Source organism: Exserohilum turcica (genome assembly GCF_000359705.1).
Source record: "Exserohilum turcica Et28A unplaced genomic scaffold SETTUscaffold_2, whole genome shotgun sequence".
Lineage (NCBI taxonomy): Eukaryota > Fungi > Ascomycota > Dothideomycetes > Pleosporales > Pleosporaceae > Exserohilum > Exserohilum turcicum.
Window position 1 is genome coordinate 2,002,587 of NW_007360025.1, and position 24,604 is coordinate 2,027,190.

General features: G+C 49.0%; 6 protein-coding genes across 6 annotated transcripts in view; 2 read left to right on the forward strand and 4 right to left on the reverse strand.

Moving 5' to 3' along the window:
* The window catches only part of SETTUDRAFT_89541 (uncharacterized protein), a gene marked incomplete at both ends in the record, with an annotated part of 4,057 nt that extends 1,499 nt beyond the window's left edge, over positions 1 to 2,558 (reverse strand). Inside the window, 3 exons of the mRNA XM_008027415.1 lie at positions 146 to 297; positions 640 to 2,081; positions 2,140 to 2,558. Of these exons, the coding sequence (XP_008025606.1) occupies positions 146 to 297; positions 640 to 2,081; positions 2,140 to 2,558 (2,013 nt within the window). The remainder of the gene's footprint in view (positions 1 to 145; positions 298 to 639; positions 2,082 to 2,139) is intronic.
* Positions 2,559 to 5,673: 3,115 nt separating this feature from the next.
* SETTUDRAFT_153848 (uncharacterized protein) lies at positions 5,674 to 7,988 on the reverse strand (the record flags this gene model as incomplete). The annotated part of the gene is made up of 6 exons (XM_008027416.1): positions 5,674 to 5,795; positions 5,850 to 6,551; positions 6,696 to 6,789; positions 6,850 to 6,901; positions 6,923 to 6,966; positions 7,014 to 7,988. 6 exons carry the CDS (start codon positions 7,986 to 7,988, stop codon positions 5,674 to 5,676), a joined length of 1,989 nt encoding a protein of 662 aa, XP_008025607.1.
* A 338-nt stretch (positions 7,989 to 8,326) lies between these two features.
* Positions 8,327 to 8,785, reverse strand: SETTUDRAFT_31400 (uncharacterized protein; the record flags this gene model as incomplete). Its single annotated transcript, XM_008026865.1, has 1 exon — positions 8,327 to 8,785. The coding sequence occupies one exon, from the start codon at positions 8,783 to 8,785 to the stop codon at positions 8,327 to 8,329; it is 459 nt and encodes a 152-aa protein (XP_008025056.1).
* A 233-nt stretch (positions 8,786 to 9,018) lies between these two features.
* Positions 9,019 to 12,118, forward strand: SETTUDRAFT_153849 (uncharacterized protein; the record flags this gene model as incomplete). Its single annotated transcript, XM_008027417.1, has 7 exons — positions 9,019 to 9,903; positions 10,183 to 10,312; positions 10,352 to 10,651; positions 10,696 to 11,022; positions 11,068 to 11,122; positions 11,173 to 11,435; positions 11,472 to 12,118. 7 exons carry the CDS (start codon positions 9,019 to 9,021, stop codon positions 12,116 to 12,118), a joined length of 2,607 nt encoding a protein of 868 aa, XP_008025608.1.
* A 1,613-nt stretch (positions 12,119 to 13,731) lies between these two features.
* On the reverse strand, positions 13,732 to 14,153 carry SETTUDRAFT_31403 (uncharacterized protein; the record flags this gene model as incomplete). The annotated part of the gene is made up of 3 exons (XM_008026866.1): positions 13,732 to 13,882; positions 13,909 to 14,028; positions 14,086 to 14,153. 3 exons carry the CDS (start codon positions 14,151 to 14,153, stop codon positions 13,732 to 13,734), a joined length of 339 nt encoding a protein of 112 aa, XP_008025057.1.
* A 4,152-nt stretch (positions 14,154 to 18,305) lies between these two features.
* Positions 18,306 to 24,604, forward strand: part of SETTUDRAFT_115857 (uncharacterized protein) — a 37,293-nt gene continuing 30,994 nt past the window's right edge. Inside the window, exons 1-2 of the mRNA XM_008027418.1 lie at positions 18,306 to 19,935; positions 19,985 to 21,008. Coding sequence (XP_008025609.1) covers positions 18,395 to 19,935; positions 19,985 to 21,008 — 2,565 coding nt within the window. The 5' untranslated portion in view covers positions 18,306 to 18,394. The remainder of the gene's footprint in view (positions 19,936 to 19,984; positions 21,009 to 24,604) is intronic.

The window sequence follows — 24,604 nt, forward strand, 5'->3', positions numbered from 1 at the left end:
CCGTCTCCCACAGCCGTACTGTCTTGTCCCCAGATGCTGACGCGACTAGCTGCCCGTCTGGCGAGAAGGCTACCGCGGTGACACTAGAGGAATGGCCCTCGAGCGTGCTGCGACACGTCCCTGTCGCCGCCTCCCATAGCCGTACTGTGTTGTCATCAGATGCTGACGCGACTAGCTGCCCGTCTGGCGAGAAGGCTACCGCGGTGACACTAGAGGAATGGCCCTCGAGCGTGCTACGACACGCATCCCAGTCTACGTCTTTCTTAGATAGCATCTCCACCTTTTCTGGCACTTGGCCTATAAATGTTCGTCGTATCACACTCTTCTCTGGTGCGAATACTAACGCCGAGTAATAGGTCTGCAACGGTGCGACTATAAGCACAGACTGGAACCGCAGCACGAACCGCCTAGCGTCGTGGAGAAAGCTTGAAACTAGCATTGTATGTGCCTGCGTTGTACGTTAGTAGAGTAAGAGAAAGGTGTCTTTTAAAAGTCTTACACTAGTAAGCGTCTGAAGGCTGTTAAGCAAGTTAATGCATGTACTCAGTTCTCTTATAAGGCTCATAGCCTCAAGCTAATGAAGAAGATGCTTCCGTAGAAAGAGGTGCGTGGCGTCTCCGTCAACAATGCCTTGCCCACTCTGCTTGAGATGGTTAACCCAGTAGCGACACGCATACTGTAGGTCAGGTGGCAGCCTAGTAGCAACTGTCTGCTCATCTACCTCACTCCTTAGTACTCCAGGGCCTAGAAGGCCGCACATGTCCTGATGAAGACCGCCAGATCCAGACATAAGCTCGAGGCAGCGAGATGCAAGCTTCTGGTGTGTCCTTTTCTCATCCACCCAGAACGGGTTCTTTCCTTGCTTTTGGGGGTCGAGGAGGAACTCGCGAAAGGACAGGTGCAGTAGCCTGATAGGAACGTCCTCCCTGTCAGGAATACTAAGAACGGAGTGCAAGGCATCTAACCGGCATTCGACTTGTTTCTTTGGAACTTGAAGGAGGCGCGCAAGGGGGCCGACAGGAAGTGGACTTGCTAAGATGACTATGCTACCTACGAGTTCACGGAAGATGCGCAGCCACTCTTCTCTATCTCTTTCTTCCTGCTCAACAAGCAACTGGTCCAGGACGGGAAGGTAGGTTCGGTCGAGCTGTGAAAAAGCTGTTTTTGGATACTGCAAGACCTTGTTCAGGTACACTTCGGGGTCGCCTCCTTTACTGCCAATATACCGACACACAGTGGCAGCGTAGATGAACAACGGCACAGCTAACTCAACTAGCGCTATGATATGCTGTTGAGCTGGCCAGTCTGAGGCTAGCATGCGTTCTTTTCGTATTATACTAAGCTTATGCTCTAGGAACAGACGGATGTCATGCTCGATCGTGCTCCTTGGTACTTCGTGGAGCACTAGGTCTTGGTATGTGCCGTTTGGCATTTCCTTGAAGCCTAGGCGGATGTGGAGCTCTGGCCGACTGGTGACCACGATCCGTAGCGGCACTGGGCGAATGTCCTTCGTCTGAGCGAGCAGCTGAAGGATCGCTCGAACGTCTGGTTCTTGTTCACATTCGTCTAGCGCGTCGATCACGACAACTCGCACCAAGGCCCGCGAGTGAGTCTGCTTTATCCCTAGAAGTGGCTGTAGAATAAGCTTCTCGAACTGGTCTTTTAGAGCTTTGTGTGAGATAGCCGGGTCCTCGTCGAGCGTCTTCTTAATACCAGGCAGCATCCCTGGCTCGCAGGCGACTAGGTCCGTGGCGATGGTAGCAAAGAACCGTGACGCGTTGCCACGCTCGCCCTCACCTTTCTTGAAGAAGAAGCTTGCTCCTAGCTGGCCGCGCCTAGCAAATGATTCGGCAATAGTCCGCGCAATTGTGGACTTTCCTGTGCCAGCCATGCCACTAAGCCAGAATATAGACTTGCTATCCTTATCTTGTGCCCATTTTGCGATGTCATGCAGCAGTGCGGTGCGGGTGTTTGGTAGGCATCGCGCGTTGTGTTCCTCCGTGTGTGAGTCGTAGGACGCTCCTTGGGCGATGGGTAGTTTAGCTAGGTCTAGTTTCTGGTCTATGCTGAACACAACAGCCCTATATAGCTAGTAAGAGGCTATTTCTGCGCACGACAGATCCGTGTATAGAAGCTTACGTCTGATCAACCTGTAGCGCTAAGCCAAAGGTCTGTTCGTATCCTTCCAAGCTCGAGATAATCTTGTCCACCTGCTTGCTCGTAAACGGCCATTTGAGCGCACGTAAACCAAACCGGCTCATAGTCTTGCGGGTCTTTCCCGGTTCTAGCCTCATGTCTAGGGTTTTCAGCTCGTTCAGGCATTGTTCGACCGAGTCCAGCAGCCCTTGGGTGGCAGAGAGCCGCGTCTTGTCCTGGCTGTCGAGAAGCTGCTTAATCTTCTTCAGCACATGGTTGATGTCGCTAACTTTTCTCCGCACACGCTCGATATCGCCCTTCGCGTCGTTTACGGCCATAGAGTACTGGACGCATAGCGACGCAATCTTGGCGGATATGTCGATTACTGCGATGACGCTTGCTGCGCCCGAAAGGCCATCCATAACGTGAGGTCTGCGACGGAGATAAGGTAAACCAGTCGATCGCGCCTTGTGCGGTTGTAGGCTGATGGAGTAGCGAGACTGCTGTCGGGCTGAGAGCAGTACTGCAATCCATCGTTCGTTGCATAAGGCTGAGAGGGCTGGCACAGCTAAGCGCTGTCACATCGCAGGTCGGAAAGGCTTCGGAACCACGATTCGCCAGAGCCCGCTTGCCCACTCTTACTGCGCACTTGTTTGTGTAGTATTCCGCTCACCTCTCATCATCCTATCTGATGGCCTATACTGTGGTGCGATTGTTTCAGCACTTCTATAACTTGTTAGGATAGGTACAGTATCAAAGCGCCATTCGAAGCTGCGTCGTGCGCTTGCTATTTTTAGAACAAGCTCCGCTCGTCCTCTGCCGCATGTCATCCGAGCGACAGGACGCGCTTTAGTTACGTCGAGGCTGCTCGTTACCACCCCTTTGCTGGTACAGCAACACACTCGCGGCTATGGATCCAGCTAGTCAAGCACTGGCTGAAGCCTTCTCTTCCGACCAGCGTGAGACATATCGTACTATGGCGGAGAAGAGCAATGTCCCTCGCTCTACCCTTCATCGTCGTAAGCACGGAGGAACGTCGAAAGAAGCAAAAGCTCAGCGCCAGCAATACCTTACTGTCGAGGAAGAGAAAGCGCTTGCTTTATTCTTGCTACTAATGTCTAGTTTTGGGCAACCGGTTCGGATCAAGTACGTACCTATGCTAGCCTTCAGCATCGCACGCCGGCGGTCCACGACGACCAACAAGCCGATCAAGCCTCCGGGCAAGAACTGGGCTCGCGCCTTCGAGAAACGCCACCCTGAACTCAAAGCGAGACGAGTCAAGTCAATAGACTGGAAGCGCCATGAGAACAACATATACGATAAGACTGTAGAGTGGTTTCAGATAATTGGCAAGGTGCTGCAGGATGCAGCGGTACTGCCAGAGAATGTGTACAACATGGATGAGACAGGGGTTATGCTAAGCAAGCTTGGCTCTGTCAAAGTCCTGGTAGGTAAGGACGATAGACGCGACTATAGAGGTGCTGGCATGAAGCGGACGATGGTGACTGCTGTCGAGTGCATAAGCGCTGATGGTAGGGCGCTGCTACCTCTCATCATCTGGCCAGCCTCGACGCACCGAAGTAACTGGACTACGTATCCCACACCTGGATGGCACTATGGGTTCTCTGAGAGCGGTTACAATGACTCTAAGATCAGCTTGGAGTGGCTTATGCGTGCTTTTGATCCCCAAACTAGAGACCTGGCTGACGGTAAACCGCGGATGCTGATCTGCGACGGCTTCGGCACTCACGAAACGCTAGAAATTCTTGAATTTTGCCTTAGTAACAACATCATGCTATGCCGTCTCCCCTCTCACACCTCCCATAAGCTGCAGCCCTGCGACGTAGGAGTATTCGCGCCCTTGAAGACAGCCTATCGCGACCAGGTCGAGCGGCTAAACAGAGGGGGTATAGATACAGTTGGTAAGGAGCACTTCACCTCGCTATACGACCCTGCAAGGACCAAAGCTTTCACAAGGCGGAATATCAAGGCCGCCTGGGCCGCAAGTGGCTTGCTGCCTTTTAACCCAGAAAGGGTACTCCAAGACATGCCAAGGCCACCTGCAGAGCTCACGGTTTCTATAGCTAGTAATAAGGATATGCCATCTGGTCCCAGGGACGAAATACCTGTAACACCTGTAACTCCAGTAAATACAGAAGGCCTAGTGTCGCTTCATAACCTAATTAAACAGGACACATCTACGCTTGACGAACTAAGTAAACAGCGCCTACAGAGACGAGTACAGAAGCTGGCGAGCGCGGCTCACATCTCGTTCGCCCAACAAGGTCTCCTGCAGGACCACAACCGACTATTGGCTAAGATTAACGGAGAGGCCAAGGTCCGCCGAGCGACTCGATCAGTCGTGCTAGGGAAGGCGAAGGTGATGAGCTATGAGGATCTGGAGGAGGCACGGGCAAAGCGTACTGCCAAAGAAAAGGCTGTGGCGGAAAGAGGTAAAGCAAAGCGTGGTCGTAAGCGTGAGGCTGCCCAGAAGGATTTAGGTGAACTAGAGCCAATCACTCAAGCTGCAATGATGAGCGAAGTTGCAGGGCCATGGAGGGCGCCCGTGGCGCGGATGTATTGATGTTAGATCAATGCCAGAGCACGTAGTGGTGCTTAAAACACTAGTAGTCTCTTATATTAGTTAGGCTAACTTTACAATAATTATAAACATAGAGAAGCAGATTTCGTTTCGCCTAGCCTCGTTAGTAGTTGCTTCAAGTATTTTTTTAACACCAGAGTTTGGATTATTTAAGTATTTGCCAAAGAGACAAGGCTGTGCACAGCCACAAGGTCTTTAGCCACAGTTAATAGATTACATTAGAGTTAATTACGTAGGGCATGTAGGATCGCTTATCGCTAGCCGAAGTAGCGATCCGCGTGGCGACCCTGTATAGCTTTAGGCATTACAGCAGGCGCGAAGCTAATGATGGCTTGCCACGTTAATATGAGGCTCTTAGGGCTGGACACTAACATTCTTTATATACGATAGGTAGTAAAAACGTCCAAGCAGTGCTATAGCAGAGTGACGCTGTTATCCACATAGGAAAGGCTGTTTGTAACATTTGCAAAAAGAGCAGTAATAGCCACGTAATTTTTAGTTAGGAGGATCAAGATAGCTCCACTAATAGCTATACACTATAGCCAATTCAAATATATAGCGAATATTAGAATGTGCGAAGAAAGCGAAGTGTCGAAAGTCAAAGTACCCCTCATTTGTCCCAGCACGGCGGGTGTCCCAGCACTCAGGGAGGGACGTTAGTTGTACATATGAATACTCCGTAGAAGACAAATCAAATGGCGAATTACTTAGTTAGTTTTTATCAACGTTATAATATCGAACACTCAGATGCAACCTATGCGTATTGTAGCTTTTGTATAGTGTCTGAAATTTGCTAAGTACACATAGAGTATGATTGAATGTAAGACTTGGTTAAATATCGTTGTTCCGGCCTCAACGGGCTCTCTCTCAATGATCTTACTGTTGCCAGCTGGATTCTGCTTGGTCATTGATCCCATCCCACCAAAGATCAATGATTAACTACTCGAAGCCCTCTTAGAGTTTAATATTCCTATTGGTCTTTTTTTCTTCGCACCTGCATTTGTTGAGCTTGTGATAGTCGAAGACCCTTTTATCTCTTTTCTTGCGTCTTCTGAATCTAATGAATATCTCACAATCGCCCAATCGTCCGGCATATATCTCTTTCTTTTACCTAGCTTGATTAATCTTTTTGCCAAAGCATCGCTAGAAGCTTGTTCAATCGTAACAGCCTGCTGATGTGATCTTGAAGGCGACACCGCTACAGTGGAAGCTGAATTATATGCTGCTAGTGTAGAAGTATTTCCAACAAATATCGTCGAGTTTGCCTGAAGGCAATTGAACAGATATCCAGGCTCCATGTTAGTGAGTTGCAACCCCAGTACAGTGGTTGCATGGTATCCGCCACTTCCGAATGTCGTGTCAGCCTGACGTAATATATCGGTTATTTGGGGTATCGCTTGTTCTGAACTCTTGCTTATCTCAAAGCCACGACCCTCTAGGTCGCCATCTCTATTGACAACATAGACAAAAAAGATCTCTTGTGTATTCTTTTCTTCGTGGTTTCTCCAGATGTAAGTGGCCGGATTATCTGATTCTGTACCGTTACTTTCCTCTAATACTGACATAGTTGTCGCTTCTATTTCAAGAGGCTCCTGTAATTGCTGTACTTTTCGAGGATCTTCGTTCATGGTTTGAATTCCAGTTGCAATTTTCTGCTGTTGTCGAAGTCTAGCGTTTTCAGAGGCAAGCTCTTTGTTCTCTTCTGACTGGATTCGGTATCGCTGTTCCAGAGCCTGGAGTTCGTCTTCAACATTCTTGCACGTACTGTGTTCTCCCATGATGCGGGTATAAGCATTTTTTAGTTGCTGGTGTTCTGATATAAGCTCCATGTTTCTCTCTGACTGCACTTGGTATTGACGTTGCAGATCCTGAAATTCGTTTCTGAGATTCTGACATGTGCTGTGTTCATGTACGATGCGGTTATAGTCCTCCTCTTGTTTCTAGTTTCTCGAGAAACCATTTTCTAATTGGTCTTTTAAAACTATGTTTTGATTCTTCAGATCCTCAATGTTCTTTTGTTGCTTCTTAGATGTGTCTACTAGGATCTGATGCTAAGAGGAAAGGTCCTGGTACTCGTGATTAAGCCTTTCCAAGCACGATCGCAGTTCTACGTGTTCGGTATCCAATTCTTGTGATTTAGACATGTCAACATCTATATTATCGCTACCCTGACTGAACAAGGGCGGAACTGGGTTTGGGGCTGTGGTGGGTAACCCAAAATCCTGACCCTAATACCACGTTAATTATAATGTTTCTGATGATGGATATTCCATACCCGAAAATCTAAGTTGGTGAACATGCACCAGAAGAGATCACGACGTGCTAATCGCAAGTCTAAGTTTTCACATTGCGGATCGCTGCTCAAATGTGGTAGAAACATTATCTTCTTCTCTACGAGCAGGTCGCGTTCAAAAGGTCGTCCAAACCGCCGATCAAGTTCAAGGTGCGGGAGTAGCAGCGTAGATTCCTGGTTGTCAAAAGTTTCATCGGATCGGATTGCTTCTACCACTATTCGAATATGGTCCTTAGGGAAGCTCGCGCACATAGGTTTTGCCTTTTGAAGGTACTCTAAAGCAAGTTGCGAATGAAAGTGTTCCTCTTTCGCTATAAGGTCCTGGGCATGTGATATCTTAAAGCCTCGAGACAGAGCAAGTTTTGCCAAGTATCGCCAAACCACTGGATTCGGTCCTTTGACACGAGGCTTTGGTTGTCCTGTTTCTTTCCTGGGTGTGAATGCTGTCAAGCTATCAAAGTGCCGGCTACAGAACGCCCATAGCTCTGTGTATGCAACCATCATTGCTTGATCCTGGCTAAGCGCTACTTTGATCTCAACGTCTTCAGTCTCGTTGATCTGCACCATATTCTTAGGAGGGGCGAAGTAGAGGCCCTTGAAACTTGAGCGGATTGTTCCTTTCATCTGCCCGCCTAGCAAGTATCTGAGTGCTTCACAGAGTGGCTCCAGGTACTTAAGCATCTCAAAAAAGGTCCCTAACGATGGAATTATACCAGGAAATGAACATATGTTCTTCAGAAGGATATTTCGAAGATTAGCATCATGCTGAGAGGCGAATATCTCTCTGCGTTCCATTAAGTTGGCTACCAACTCTTTGTCAGTCGTTGAATTTTTAGGAGCTAGGAGCTCAAGGTTTTTTACAGTAGCTGCGTCAACAGCTGAAAATGGCAGGACTGTGTCACCACAGCGCAAAATCTGTTCCCATGCCGCTTTTATATGGGTTAAATAAAGTGACATTTCCTACCTTGATTAAAAAAATCTCTTTATAGCAAGAAATATACGTACTTCATCACACTTGAGGACTAAGAGCCTATGGAGCGCTCCAAGTTGCAATGTAGCCCATAATCCTGGCATGTCGATTAAGGCGTCAAAGCCAGCAGTGAGTAAAGGACTTTTGAGAAGCTGCCGTAGATCTTTGGGTTTAGATTTCTCCAGGCAGGACCACTATCTTTTTTGTGCTTCTTCATTGTTCTCTCGATGATACAGCCTTATCTTGCGAAATATCTCGCCATCAGAAGGTTTTTGTTCGTTAGAATATGACTCAATAATTCGCACTAGTACTAGCTTAGGGGTATCTATTCTCGAATTAATGCATGTAATAGAGATATACTCTGCCACTTACCATAAGAGAATAGCCTCACGGTCCACCATTTGTCATTTTCATCAAGAAAACGTCTTGCAGCCTCAATTCGGTGCATACCAGAAAGACAGTATACTTTTTCAAGACGCAGAGTAGGCGCTTCTTGTGGCCACCGAATGTTGCGCATATCGTCAAGTGATATTCCATGCGTAGACAATGCTGCAATCAAGTGGTCATCTTCAACAATCGCATTAACCACATTCTCATCCTGCAAGCGTAAGCAGCCAACTTGCCCATATATCCTCTCCAATCTTCTAACGTTCTCAAGGGAGACCTCCCGATGTTTGTCGAGCACGGTGCTGTGCCTAAACCCCAAAGCGTCCAGTGGTAACCGGGCAATCCCTCGATAGCACGTCAACTTCTTCGTGGCAAAATCTTCGTCTAGCAGCTCCATAACGACGCACTAGCAATCTCTGCTAAACTGAGCTGAGTTGAAAAAGAGTTTGTATATGATAAAGGAATCAAGGCGCTGTGCCGCGAGTTCGTAGTCTGCATAACCGTCTCCTGCATCGGTTGGGGCGACTGCGGGAAACACGACTCTGGCTCCCCTAAAACTGGTGACTGCCGATAGTCCGCCCAACCACATAAAGCCCCAGTCAGACTAGCACTCAACAATCATCAGAAACTATGCCTCCAACTCCCTGGATTACCTTCGAGACTTCGCCAAGCGGAAACATTGTCACATGCCATGAACCGCCGCCATCGGGCTCCTCACTCCAAGAGACGCAGGCTAGCGCCATTGAAGACTATTCCCGGCCATCTTTTGTGACCTTTGTCGGTCGAAGATCCAAGGCAATCCTGCTAGATAAACTTCTTAGGGCCGAACTCGCAGTACCCGTACACAGGGAAGTGTATCTATGGTCATTGCCTCGGCAAAGAGGATGTGCACCACTCGTTGTGATCGATTCTGGCATGCAAAACTCGCTATCGCAACACCCGAGCCCCACCATCGCTGCAGCCGCCACCCCCGCAACGTCCTGGTCTCTACCAGAGGTCGGAAATTTCAACGCCACTCTATGTGGCAAAGTGTTTTTTCCCTTTTCTAGTGTGATATGTTGCTTTGTTAGCAATATAGGTGGCCCAAGAGCAGTCGCAAAGTGGCTGGCTGACCTTGCGGATGCGGTCGCAGTTAGGGATTTGCCAACATTGCCCCGCATCTTATTAGTTGTAGAGACAAAATCCGATACATTCGATGAGAGGATTGCAGCCAACAAAGCAACAGCCCACCTTAAACAAGCCCTTCGAACGGACTGCATCCCAGAGCATAAATCGAGTCTTCAGAATATCAGAGAAATTGAGGTTCTAGGACTGCAGTCATATAAATCAACCCTATTGCGTGCACGGGCTTTGAAAAGGCGCTTGCTAGCGATGTCTGAGGCTTCTATGATAGAGCGTGCTAGCGATTGCACGCAGTTTAGCTACGCCCACTTTCATGTTCTCACAAGGCAAGCGCTGAGCCAAATGAGCACTGATATCACCGCGCCTTTCAAATTTGCTGGTGCTTCCCGACTAGTAGGCTTCACAACCGAGCTCTTGGAGGCCTGCCTTACGGATTTCCTTAATTAAATGCCATCACAAGCCTGGCTTTGGCATTTTGCTGCACCCCTCATAGCTTCGGCCCTGTTGCTTGCTAGCTATCCACCAAACTCACATAGTAAGTCACACCATTACTCAGGTTTGCATTTGTTCACAAGTACAGGTTTTGCGCCTAATTATCTCTTCACTGTGCTATACTCTGCTCCGTGCAAATCTGCCATTGTTACGTATACCATTTTCGAAGAAATCCAACAGAAGTTTGTATCCGCAATACTTGACGAGTTCTGTAGGATTTTCAACACGTATCAGAACAGCAGGGTATCAGCGAGCGAAATCCATCGTCAAACCTTGCGCACAAACCACCCTCACCTAGTAGACCTTAAGAGTCATTGAATATGCTTTTCCTGCTTCTTGCGCATGCCAGAGAAGGTGCTTGTATGTGGCCATGCTTTATGCGACCCGTGCATTCGGATATTCGGAGCTCGCTCTCGGTCAGAGAGAAATACGTTCGAGCTGAAAGAGTGCGTTCTATGCGGCGTCAACTATCAAAGCTCCAAGTTCCATTTTGTACCTCCAACAGCAGGCATACGTATGCTGAGTGTGGATGGAGGGGGCGTTAGAGGAGTGATTCCTCTAGTAGTTCTTCAACATCTTGATCGTACACTTGCCCCACTTGGATGCGCAATTAAGGATCATTTCGATTTTGTATGCGGGACATCAGCTGGTAAGAACTCTAGAGCAGTAGGGGAATATGACTAAGCTTTATAGGGGGTCTCGTTGTCATCGGCATGTTTTTGTTACAGTGGGGCGCAACAGAGTCTATACGGCGCTTTGAGCAAGTTGCTGAGAAAACGTTCGGCAAGCGAAAAGACATAATATCGAGAGCTCTTCAGCTTCTTAACGCATACGTTGAAGATGGCCAATACAGCCTCGCCGCTATACAAGAGGCATTTCGAAAAACGTTCAACTCTCCTCTGCAGATGTTCAATCCATTACGGAACGATACTAAGGTGGCTGTTACTACTGCTGCTGTTCATGATGCTCTCCCGTGGTTATTTACTAACTACAATGGGGGGAAGCGTCCTAATGATGTTGGTAAGTGTATGCGGTAACACAGTAAGCATGATCTAACATCATTAGGATACGATGTTGTTCGCGCTGAGAAGGCGCAAAATGATATCACTGTTAGTGATGCGTAAGTAAAAACCGTCATCAGAAGTTTTGGGGACTAATAGGCCGACTCAGAGCATGTTGCACCTCAGCCGCGCCCTGGTTCTTCAAACCTCAAACGGTGCGCAGTCTAGGGATCTACCAAGATGGAGGGTTGCAACACAATAATCCAGCTAGCATAGCTCAGTGGGAAAGTCGATTCCTTTGGCCGGATAAAGACAATCCTGATTTTGCCATTTCCCTAGGTACTAGAACATCAGCGGGGCCTGCGAACCTTGGATTTACCAACTCGCGTTTCTATGTGCGTTTATTCAAAAGTTTTATGCGTAATCTAGATGGTGAAGACGCATAGAAACGCTTCCACAATTCACTAGATCCTAGTATACGCACTAGGTATCATCGCCTGAATGTAAGATTTACAGGTCCAGAGCCTAGCTTAGACGACGCACTCCAAATACCCGACCTTAAGGCTATAGCACAGCGAAAGATCGAGGAAGATAAGCATACTATCACGCTTGTTACCGACGCCATACTAGCATCGATGTTTTATTTTGAGCTGGATGCGGTACCTACTGTCGACGGGAATAGTTATCTTTGCTTTGGCCATATTTACTGTCGCCTAGACCTTCCCGCTGAAGGTCTCCGCTACCTATATAACCAGCTGGTTAGTACTTCCTCATGGTTTCTGATTCAAGGAAACCCTGTCGTCTGTGTGCAATCCGTACCTAGAGGGTTGCCGCCATTCCAAAGATCAGTAACATTCCACACTGAAAGCATGGATGAGGTTGTTACATTCTCTATAAGAGGTATTACGAGTAAGACAAGACTAATAAGTGGCTTTCCTACTACCCTAACAAGGTTGGTTAATGATCAAGGTCTTGTGAAGCCGTTCGGTACTCTCGATCACGCGGTATCAGAGAAACCGCTGCCAGCAATCCCTGCAAAACGTCCAAGCTCCCCTCAATCATCGCAACTTGTCCATCACTCAAAAAGACTGCGCGTAAAAACAGGGTTCTTTTAGTCAACTACGTAGTTCAATTAATGAGTTATTACAGTGCTACACTTTTAGGCCTGCAGAAGTGCTTGTGATTACCGGGATTTGGCCAGAATCGTTCTCCGCATAGACTGTGTCCATTTATTGGCCCCCACTTGTGTCTAGGCGAATTGACGTGGCTTTCGCGGTTTTCGTGTTCTCCTTTTCAATTCATTCATCCCTTTTCTCAATCTACCCACTTCTTTCAGATTCCAGCAACATGGCAGAGCAGGAGGGCTCAGGAATACTCTCACGACATTGCAGCAGCAATGAGGTAATGTTCTTGGTTCTTGCCAAGTAGCAAATGCTGATGAATATAGCTCCAAGGCAGTGGCATCGACGGACAGCGCCTTGGGCCCTCCGGGTCCGCCCATTCCTTATCCTCAGCCATGACGCCTCCTTCAGTAGACACTCTATTCCGATCACTCCGCGCCGCCATAGAGGAGGTCTGCAATCTCAAAGAACTTCTCATGGAGATGGATAACAGGAGTACTGGTATAGAACTGAAGTACAAAGATCTGGCGAACAAAGTCCGCTACCTAGAGCGCTGTTCAATGGATGCTACAGAAAGCCTTCATAGGGCCACACAGAGGAACAAAGGATTGACTGCAGCCCTCAAAAGCACAGTTCTAGACATATGGGTTGGTCTTTCGTTTGCACCTCGTTAAGTGTGATAGGAAGCATGTCTGGATCTCCGAACCGTGAACCTGTCTCGCGACACAGTGTCTCTACACTTAGGGACGCACCTTAGAAGTTTAGAAATATGACTTGTTGATAGGACCGAAAGGGCAAACGAATGTTAGTAATTACTTGAGTTCAATATCACAGGTGTTGCTATTATTAGGCTGCGACACCAACTCCCTCGCGCTGTGCCACATTATTGAATATCACGCTCCTGCGGCACCCAAGACATGTGGCAGTGTGTCACTAATGAATTCATTCATCTACGCGCGCGCCTATATACATGTGGAATTAGTGTGTGATTGGTTCGTAGTGTGCCCATGACAATGTACCGCAATGCGTACAGCGTCGCTCTCATCCGCAAACCGGGTCCAGTCCCCAGAGCCTCCAGAAATAACCAGAAGATCAACCACTACGCCATTCGCGCCAGAGCATTCCCTATACAAATAAGCCTTCACTTAGCAACAACGTCAGCTCAACATACCATTGAAGCGCAGCAGGGCCACTAGGTACGTTTTCCGGTATACGGAACCTTGCCGTCTGATCGCCTGGACATGTCTTTGGGATTGCGAGTGCAGATATAGGTAGGAATGTGTCATTTTGGAAACTCAAAGTCGCTTGGCAGGTGGAATTGCGAAAGTTGCTTAGTCTGGTAACTAGTAAGAAATACATCAGAGTTCAATGTACAGTGAGATCCTACTGGTAATAAAGGTCATATCCAGCCTTCGTTTGGACCACCGGACTCGTAAGTATGGGCAGTGGTTGATCAAAGGGAATGATCTGAGCCGAACATAAGCCAAGGAAGAACCATATGCACCTGAGCATGCTGAATGTAAGAAAGATCGTTGATAGGGTGTAGTTGTAAGGCGAGTAATGAATTCCGTCCTATGCAGATCAATGACACTACGGGGTCAGTACCTTTAGCGCATCATATATTGCTGTTGGTCTAGTTTCTTCGCTAGGGAGTAACAGAATGCCTTACTCCTCAAGTTGCGGAATACCGTCCTTCGCAGCATATCCCTAGCTATGAAGCGTGGCACAGCGCCCAGAACCAGCTTCCAGTTCCAGGAGCTAGTTTATGTACACAGTTTACATACATACGGATGTGCATATATGGCTGAGAGAAGATAGCACTGAAGGGGTTGCCACCTCTACCATGTACCCAAGCTATCCAGCCTACACTAGACATAGCAAACTTTCTATCCGGTTCGCAGTCCCTAACAAACACATAGTAAAAGTTATATTACAGCACTGTGAAGACGAAGATAACCTACGTCTTAAAGCTGCAGGCAACACTTTGTATCCACGGATTCGCGAGCTCGCACGTATTATGTCTCGCCATTGTATTCAGCTTACAGCTGTGAAAAATAATGAACTTGGAGTCACTCTTTTTTTACCTCTACCACCTTGTCCACCCCCTTAATCAACTCTACAAAAGCTCTTTCCGCGCTTTAAGAGAGCCAAATCATTTATGCCTAACCTGGAAACAATCAATGAGGTCCTAGAAGAGCTGTCTAATGATGATTGGGTTACATTGTATGAATACATGCCCATTGATAGTAAGCGACATGCTATTCATGTATCATCAGACGAATATTACAAAGCGGTGAGGCTTCGCATGTAGTGAGAAACTTGGCAGCCTAATGTCGATTACTTTTTAGAAGGTAGAAAAGAAACAGAAAAACAGTATATTATACAAACAAATTGGTCAACCTCCTAGAAGATTTGCAATGAACGCACCTCTGCCCTATCTCTGACGGGCAGCACAAGCCCTGGCACGTTCATAACTCGGGACATGCTGAACCAATGGCAGGCTAAACAGAACACAGGCCTTTTCACGATTTTGACATAGCGAGCAAACATACGGAACTTTGCTGTGAACTACGTCGTCCTGATGCATTCCATGTTTCCAACTAAGCCAGTTCCTTAAGCACTCCCGACACACTGGATGCCCTGCAGGGGAGTAAGAATTGAGTTATACGCTATGCCATAGAACGTAAGTTACCGCATTCCATATCGATTGTGGTTTGTGCTTGATCTTCGTGGCAGATGACGCATGCATTGCTGTAAAGTCTATGACTTTGCTGCGTACCAAGCCTGCTATGGTGCATACACACTCTTCGTCTCTTTTGGATACAGCTGTGACACCACGGCTGAGTCGATTAGTAATTTCATAGATGTCGTATTTGATTCACTCACAGCACCGCATTTTTCTAGAATATGAGGTGAATTCGTTTCATCATCGTAGTCGAATTTGTTGCCGCAATTGTTGCAATCTTAGAGATTCTCCAGTTAACATTTCTCAATTAACTCATCTCCAACAAGAATTGCTGTGGTGTTGGCTTAGCTATTAATTGATTCAACGACGTCGTCAATCGACTCTTCAACAGCACCCCCCTGTCCAGTGGCGGGCATAAGGAGTAACCGACTACTCGAAGGGTCATAAAGAGAGTTTAATGAAGGAAGATTGACTTCCCGGCTTCATGGTCTTACTCAAACGTAGGAGCGAGCATGCCGGGAGCTCCGTTGTGTGGAGCAGGAGATCTTTGGAAACAAACCAGCGTTAGCGGATACGCTAGCGTGGCTTGGCACATACACTAGTCTTTGTTAGCGCCCTTGTCGTCTGCTGTATTCTATTGTAACAAAAACGACGCTATGCTCGTGTAGTGTGCCTCTTAAAATAGAAGTGGCGCCTGCTGATAGATTTCTAGAAGCATCTACGGCTGCGCGCCTGTGGAGCTGTTGTGTGTACGGGCTGCGCTCCCTGCTTGGAGTCTCCCCAGATGCTCCTCGTCTCTCTATTGCTAACACGTTCGCCACCATGGATGCAGCCAGTCGTGTCCTGGCGCAGCCCGTTCCTCCTAGCCTATCTAAATCATACCGTGCTCGCGCAGATCGTGGTGGTGTCCCTCACACAACCCTGCACCATCGTGCGCGGGGTCGTCGCTCGATAGAAGAAAAGGCCCGAAGCCAACAGTACCTCGCTCCGTACGAGGAGGATGCCCTCGTTCATTTTCTCCTCCAGATGTCTGATCTCGGACAACCTGTGCGCATCAAGTACATACGTTTTCTAGCCTTCTGCGTCACCCGCCAGCGATCTAAGACCCACCGCCCGCTAAAGCCGCCGGGCAAGAACTGGACTCAAGGCTTTGAGAAACGCCATCCAGAGACACAAGCGAGGAGGGTCAAGGCGCTAGACTGGAATCGTCACGAGAAAAATATCTACTGGAGGGTAAGCCACTGGTTTAAAGTGATTGGAAGGCTACTGCGAGACCCTGCTATTTCTAAGGAGAACGTATACAACATGGACGAGACTGGCGTGATGCTTTCTATGCTAGGTACAGTTAAAGTATTAGTAGGTAAGGATGATATGCGAGACTATAGAGGTGCGCATGTTAAGCGCACTATAGTTACCGCGATTAAGTACATTAGCGGTGACGGTAGGTATCTAAACCCTATGATTATCTGGCCGGCTACGACGCATCGGAGCAACTGGACAACATTTCCTACCCCTGGATGGTAGTACGCGTGCTCTGACACTGGATACACGGATTCTTATATTAGCTTACAATGGCTTCAGCGTATATTTAACCCTGAGACTAAAGAGCGAGCTGGAGGTAAGCCGCGAGTGCTAGTTTGTGATGGCTTTGGGACACATGAGACTCTTGAAGTGCTAGAGTTTTGCTTCGCCAACAACATCGTCCTTTGCCGTCTTCCCTCTCATACTTCCCACAAGCTGCAGCCTTGCGACATTGCGGTGTTCAGTCCACTCAAGGCCGCCTACCGCGAGCAAGCCGAGCGCCTAGAGCGGGGAGGCGTCAACACAATCGGCAAAGAACACTTTACTTCCCTCTATAGCCCTGCAAGGAAGAAAGCTTTTACTTCGAAGAACATTATAGCTGGTTTTGCTGCAAGCGGGCTGTTTCCGTTCAACCCAGACAGAGTGCTCAGAAGTATGCCAAAGCCTCTTGCTGATCTGACTATCGTGAAGGCCGACGAGATAAACGTCGAGACTTGCGACCAGAGCGAAGTTCCACTGACACCTGTCACGCCGGTGTCAGAGCAGGGCCTTGTGTCGCTTCGAAACACAATCATCGAGCAGGACTCTAGTACCCTCAATGAGGCAAGTAAACAACGGCTAGAGAGGCACCTCCACAAGCTGGTTAAAGCGGCGCAGCTATCTTTCGCAAAGGGGGCCCTCCAGCAGAACCACATCCAGTTCTTGCTGACAGTCAACAACGAAGCTAAGGTGCGACGGTCGACCAAATCGCTAGTACTAGGCAAAGCCAAGGTGATGGGCTACGAGGAGCTCGTGGAAGCACGAGAGAAGCGCATTGAGAAGGATGCGGCTCAGAAGGCCAAAGGCCAAGGCAAGCGAGGTCGGAAGCGTACGAGTGCTGCGGTAGAGGATGATACAGCGGAGCCAAAGACGAAGGCGAAGAGGGTGACCGAAGAGCCGCAGCCATCGATAACGCTAGCGACAACATCGACCGTCGCAGCTGTGGTGGGGATTGAGACTGCACCTGCCCCATGGAGGGCCCCAGTGGCGCGGATGTACTAGTGGATTAGGACATGGGATGAAGCTTGTGATAGCCTGGGTAAGACGGCCGCTGTGATCTTGTAGCGGAGCCTCTTGGTACGCCAGCGGAAAGCCGATTGTTCTGCTGCGCTTCCTAAGAGTAATAAACGTATGCGCCACTATAAGGTTCTTATTGTCGTGACACCGCTGTTGCGCCGTCTACTGTGTCTATTGCTATGCCTTGCGGTGGCTATTCGCGCGGTTCTTGTGTCCCTCATTGCACGTTACCGTAGCCGAGGCAAGAAACTTTACGTCTGTTCAGTATGTTGGCTTTACGGTTACTCAACGCGTCTTACGGATGCTAAGAGTACATATCGCAGGATTTAGGTAGACAAGGCAGCATGCTCACATTAAATAACTAAGGGTGGAAGGCTCGAGAATAGGGTAGTCGCGATTAGGTAGGCGGAGATTGCGTGAACGTGGTCCATAGCATGCTGCAGATCGATAGTATTTCGTTGTCCGCGTCAGAGCCGTTTGCTGGCGTTAGACAGATGCGTCGCTCAAGATGTTCTGGGTTCTTGACGCTATCGTCGCTGCGTTGCGTTCCGAGCCCCACGATAGTTGGCCAGTGTGTCCTTGCACGAACTAGCACGCGCTGCACAGACATCTTGACATCCTCTTACAGTAAACGACTGTCCGTAACTTGCGTTTTCTGAGCTATTAGATCGCGTCCTTAGGCAATATCTACTTCTCGGTTCGCAGCACGGTGGCTGTTGCGCGATCATGTGTTTTCAACCCTGCCCGGCCAGCCTCGTGTCACGGCGCAGGCGGGCTGCGCCTCCTGCCCTGGGTGTTGGAGATGCAGCCTGCCCCAACAACGAGAAGGGCAGTCTTCCTCACCTCTACCTTAGCAAACCGTCACTTAGCACTTGAAACAAGCCTGATAACTACGATCTCCACATCCTACGCGAGCGAGCCGCCGTGCGCCGTCGATTCCGTCAGCCTGCTTCGAGGCTCAAAGACTCGCTTCTACCCCTCGCGCACAGAGACGCATACATAACTCGATGAGACTGCTGTACATCAAAAGCGATGGGAAGCTTAGATGGACTGAGGACTTAATTGGGGACAAGATCCCCCCGTATGCGATCCTGTCGCACACCTGGAAGGAGGGGCAGGAGGTGACATTTGCCGATCTGAAAGATCTGGACAATACAGTAGACGTCGACACACAACACAAGGAGGGATATCGGAAGATTCGCTTCTGCGCGCGACAGGCTAAACGGGATAGTCTGGACTACTTCTGGGTCGACACCTGCTGCATTGACAAGGCAAACAACACAGAACTGTCGAAAGCTATCAACTCTATGTTCCGATGGTACCAGAATGCCAAAAGGTGTTATGTCTTCCTTTCAGACGTCGCGAACGACACTCCAAAAACCGATAGCAAGTCGGCGTTTAAGCAGAGCAGGTGGTTTAGGCGGGGCTGGACGCTTCAGGAGCTTCTTGCTCCTCACTCTGTTGAGTTCTTCTCTAAAGAGGGAGAGCGGCTAGGGGACAAGGAGTCGCTTCAGCACCTTATACACGAGGTTACAGGCATACCTATCGAAGCTCTGTCAGGGAGCGACTTGTCCGAGTTCGACGTTACGAAGCGTTTCTCTTGGGCAGCGAATCGACAGACAACAGAGGAAGAAGATGGAGCGTATTGTCTTTTTGGCATATTCGGCGTCCACCTACCGCTGATCTATGGCGAAGGCAAAGAGAATGCACTCGAACGGCTGAGAAGCGCGGCTATTCTGAAACATAAGGGCCGCAGTCAAGACCAAGAAGAGAAGCTAAGCAAGATACGCAGCTGGCTTTCGGCGCCTGACCCGTCTACCAACTACCACAAAGCGCATAAGCAGCGGCAGGCTGAGACCGGAGTCTGGTTGCTAGAGGGTGAGCAGTTCACGAGATGGAAAGAGAGTGCAGCGTCGCGACTGTGGCTGTATGGGATCCCAGGATGTGGAAAGACCATCCTAAGCTCTACCATCATCGAGCATCTGCTGCAGCACTGCCATGATGACACTAGTATAGTGACGGCATACTTCTACTTTGACTTCAACGATACACAAAAACAGGACCCAAAGCTGATGCTCCACTCGTTGCTCTACCAGCTCGTGCAGCGGTCGGTCGTGATACCGAAGGGCGTTGACGCGTTGTTCTCATCTTGCGAAGACGGAAAACGACAGCCTTCACTACATGCGCTTTTACAAGTAACGAAGGAGGCGGCGCAAGAGTTCACCCACGTGTACGTTGTTCTCGATGCTCTTGACGAGTGTACGCAGCGCTCGGAGCTGATGGACATGCTTAAGACGGTGGCTGAGTGGCAGCTTGATAACCTACATCTGCTTATGACCAGCCGAAAAGAGCGGGATATCGAGACATTCTTAGAGAGTTACGTTGGGGAAGAGGAAGCTATCTGTCTTCAAAGGGACGTAGTGGATCAGGATATACAACAATACGTTGAACAAAGGCTACGTATTGATAAGGGCTTGGCAAAATGGAATAAAGACGCTGCCATCAGGCAAGAAATTGAGACTGCAATGATGCGTGGTGCTCATGGGATGTATGTGTTCACTCAATTCTTTACAAAACTAAAGCTGACCATACAGTAGGTTTCGATGGGTTGTATGCCAGCTTGACACGTTAGCAAAGTGTCTCAATCGGGCGATGCTGCGTGAGTCACTTGCTACTTTGCCGCAAACGCTAGACCAGACATACGAGCGCATTCTGTCCGCGATAAACGACGGATATTCTAAGTATGCGATGCGCATTCTGCAATGGCTGACGTTCTCTGCGCGGCCGCTGTCCGTCGAAGAGATCGCCGAAGTCGTCGCCATTGACGTGGCGCGCGACCCAGCGTTCGATCGTGATGAGGTGTTAGAAGACCCGCTAGAAGTGCTGAGCATCTGCTCTAGTCTAGTCACTATCACGAAGAACGAAGCGGACGGGAGATCAGGGCCTGCCCAACAGATCATCGCTCTAGCACACTATTCAGTGCAGGAGTACCTTGTGTCAGACAGGATCAAGCAAGGGTCAGCAAAGCAGTACAGCATGCAAGAGGCTGAATGCCACGATGTAATAACGAGAGGCTCTCTAAAGTACCTAATCCAGCTCCAGCAACCACTATTAAAAGAGACTCTTAAGACGTTCGCACTTGCAAGGTACTCTGCAGAGTTCTGGAGCAGCCATCTTCGAAAGACAGGAGACGAGATGGAACGGACGAGCCGTCTAGCGATGAGTTTGATGGCTATTGAAGAGCCTGCATATCTTAACTGGCTCCGGTTGCATGATCCAGACCGTCCTCGGGAGATGCCAAATTTAGAAAAAGGTCTCGATAGCATACCTATGCCGCTTTACTACGCAGCATTACTAGGCTTTAGTACTGTTACGAGACTGCTGCTCGACGCGGGCGCCGACGTCAACGCGCAGGGTGGAGAGTACGGCAACGCACTGTATGCAGCTTCAGAGAGAGGCCACGGGCAGGTAGTCAAGATGCTGCTCGACGCGGGCGCTGACGTCAACCTGCAGGGTGGAGAGTACGACAACGCACTGCAGGCAGCTTTAGCTGAAGGCCACGAGCGGCTAGCCTGGGTGCTGCTCGACGCGGATGCGCATCAACACCAGGAGGATAATCTTGTGTCAAGGCCTGAGTAACTAGCTTTGTTCATGTATCTCCAGGAGTATGCACGTCTTTCTAGATGCTTCTAGAAAGGCAGCAGCGCGGGCCACATCCATTTCAAGATGCTACAGGGCGGGCATAGCGCTGAATTTATTACAATAGAATACAGTGGGCGACAAGCGCGCTAATACAGGCCCATGCATACTAAGAGACACTAGCGCATCCCGCCAGCTCGGGCTCGTTTTCACAGATCTCCTGCTTCGCACTACGGGGCTCCCGGCATGCACACTGCTATGTTGAAAAGCTCTCAAACCGTCAAGATACTATTTTGCTTTATCGCGCTTGCTGCTTAACCCTCCGGATGCTTCAGAAGTAGTTAACCCTACAAACGAACAAGGGGTAGTCGCCAGAGAGTCGATTAACAACGTTGACAAAACGGCGAATAACCTAACCAACACTACAGTAATCCGTCTCGGAGGTAGGTCAGCCTAAAGAATAGTAATTAATGTCAGTCACTGCGTAGCGAGACACACTGTGTGCCGAGACGCTTTTGCTTTCGGACCTTCGCACTCCTCGCCCCGCACCCGTATATAGACAAGCTGAATGTACATCGAATCTACAACTAGGGTTCTCTTAGTCCATCAGCCTCCGATGAAGTAAAGCGCGGCGTTGCTTGTTGAATTAATCATTGTGTCCTGCTGTCTATTAACTCTCTGTTGAGCACCCCCTGTTCATCTACGACATATAAGCTTATTCACATATTTAGAGGATTCAAAGTAAAGCCAAAATGTCAAAGATCAAGATCACAGGCTCTGAAGGTTAGTCTAAGTCCAGAGTGTGCATTCTAGCAGTTTCTCCGGGCTGATAGCAAGATCGTCAAAACTCGTCTGACCAGCTGCGACGGCTTAGCTGCTCTTAGTACGCAGTAGCTAACGTGTTGGATCAGTAAGTGGGCCGGATCAGTTAGTGGGCCACCCTACTAAACTTAACGTAACGCTTTGCGCAATTGCTCTACAACAACGCAATAATATTAGATAGAAATAAGAGATATTATTCTTTATCTAGCTCTGCATGAAGTCCGAGTATGCCCTTGAACGTGGCACTTTGTGCACGTCGGCGGCGCGCGCTGACGTCGCTCACCACCCTGGCTCTGGCTAGCCTCCATCACCACCCTTTCTGCCTCTGCAGCCATCTGCTGAGCCTGTTGGACTTGGAGCACCCCGCCGGAAGCGATATATTGACGCTGCTGGTCCTGCTTTTGTCGTTGGCGCTGGTTTTCTTTACGCAGCTTCTTATTTTCCTCTGTAAGTATTGTTACTGTTTGCATTGCAAGCTGAGCGCTTTTAGCAAGCTGGCGTATCACAACGCTTGTTGGGCTCTCTGATTTCCGGCGTAGCTGCTCTTGGAGATAGCGCAACTTCTGCTGAACCTCTGCTACTGTCTCTGGTGTTTCTGTTTGCTCTACTGCCTGCGCTGCAGCGTTGTTATCTATAGTTGTCTGTGGTGGAGATGGTGTACGGACAACTGTAAGAGATGATATGACGCGATCAGGACAAGGGGGGACAAGGCCTGTCGCTTGGAAGCCTGCCTGGATGTTCTTCTGTGTGAATACTGTCGCCCGAATCTGTTGATAGACCGCAAGGAAATCCATCTTAACAATGTGGTAGACGCCTTGGCAGGCGAGCTTCTCAATCTCACGTCCGTACGCCCGCTTAAGCGGCGAGAAGCAGCTTACATTAAGCGGCTGGAGAAGATGTGACGTGTGAGGCGGCATGCAGAGAGTGATGATCTTGTTCTTGGCGCAGTACTGGTCGAACTCTGGCGTTGCGTGACTGCTGTGGCCATCTAGAATAAGAAGCCGATAGACTCCAGCTGTACGAGCTGCTGTATGCTGATTAAAGTGCTTTACCCAGTCTACGCCAAGCTGATCAGTCGTCCAGCCGTTGTCTGAGACGCCGACAGCCCAGTCTGGTGGGAGCCCATTGTACCAGCTGTTCTGGTGGGCCTTGCCAGACAGGATCACCAATGGTGGCAGACACCAGCCAGACGCGTTGACACACTCGATCGCTGTAACCCACTGGCGATTGCCTGGCTGTATAACAACTGCCCGACCGACTCTGTTAGAGCTTGTGACTACCTTTGACGTGCTAGTGACGCCCATCGCGAATCCAGTCTCATCGACGTTGTAGATATCTTGGTCTAGGACGCCGTACGTCTGGCGCGTCTCCTCTACTAGCTTGAACCATGCTGTAATTGCAGCAGGGTCCTCATAGTCAGCGCGCTGACTATTAAATCTCCTAGTCCACTTTGTCTGAAGCTCTGGCTGGCTTTGGACAAAGCGCGACACCCACTTCTTGCCAACAGGCTGTGGAGGTGGATCTTGGCCGCGGGCAGCGAGTAGAGCGTCTGCCATCCGTCGCACGTCAATGATATGGGGCGGAAAACCGCGTCGGTCAAGGTCTAGAATCCACTGCACAAGGGACTGCTCTTCAGTAGCTGATAGTTTGCGGTTGACAGATCGCAGCTCTGATCGCGGTTGGGTACCTTGGATGCGTCGCTGGAGCGTTGTCCGTGGAGCGTCATACAATAAGGCAGCTTGGCGTAAGCTTTTAATACGTTTCTCTTGAAGCGCACGAGATGCTAGAAGAACTCTACCTTCACGAGCAGTCTGTACAGAGCGTTGTTGTCGCGGCATGGTGGTGGTTGTGGAGAGAGTCGGGTCAGGTTTGGTGGGGTGGCCCACTAACTAATCCGGCCCACTTACTGATCCAACACGTTAGCAGTAGCGTGCTCAGATATTCGTGTAGCTGTGGCGCACGGGACGGATTCTAGAAGCGTCGACGACAGCCACGTGCCTAAGTTTGCTAGTCCCACTTGTGCTGCCTGCTGTCGCCTAGCAGTCTCCTGTCTCGCTCTAAAGATTATGTTTTTAACTAATGCAGTTGCTTCTAGTTATAGTACGTATGTAAAACTAACCTTACCTTTAGCAAATATTGTGATTAGTAGTATACTATCTCTATAAGCCTAGATTGCCATTTACTACAGTAAGCAAACACACACCAACTTTTAAGCAGAAATCTTTCATCAAAACTCGTCAATTTTCTATCAGATATAGGGGTAACACGTCGCGAGAAACCGATTTACGCCACCTCTAATGTGTGCAGCCCTCTCGTTGAGGTGCTAGAGGGGGTATTGTCGGTATTCTTGCGACGTGTTCGAAATGCGAAAATCTTCGAGAACGCACAGACCGCCCCGATGACTAATAGGGAGACTACCAAACGAAACCAAAAACAATTAAAAACACCAAATAAAACAACAAAAATCAAAAATCCTATATCTAAACGCCGAGACAGCCTGATCCCGCTGTGGCACTATATCCAACCGCCAGGACAGTCTTTGCCTACTATGGCACAAAATTCAAAAACGCTATAACAGTTTTCTAGTCTGTAATAGCAAAATAAGTCGAAACGCCGAGACAGTCTTCGCCTACTGTGGCACCAAATCCAAACGCTGATACAGAGACTGGTTACCTCTGTAGAAGCACCAAGTCGAAACGCCAAGACAGCTGCTACTCGCTGGGCACTAAGTCGAAACGAGAGAGTTACTCACTAAA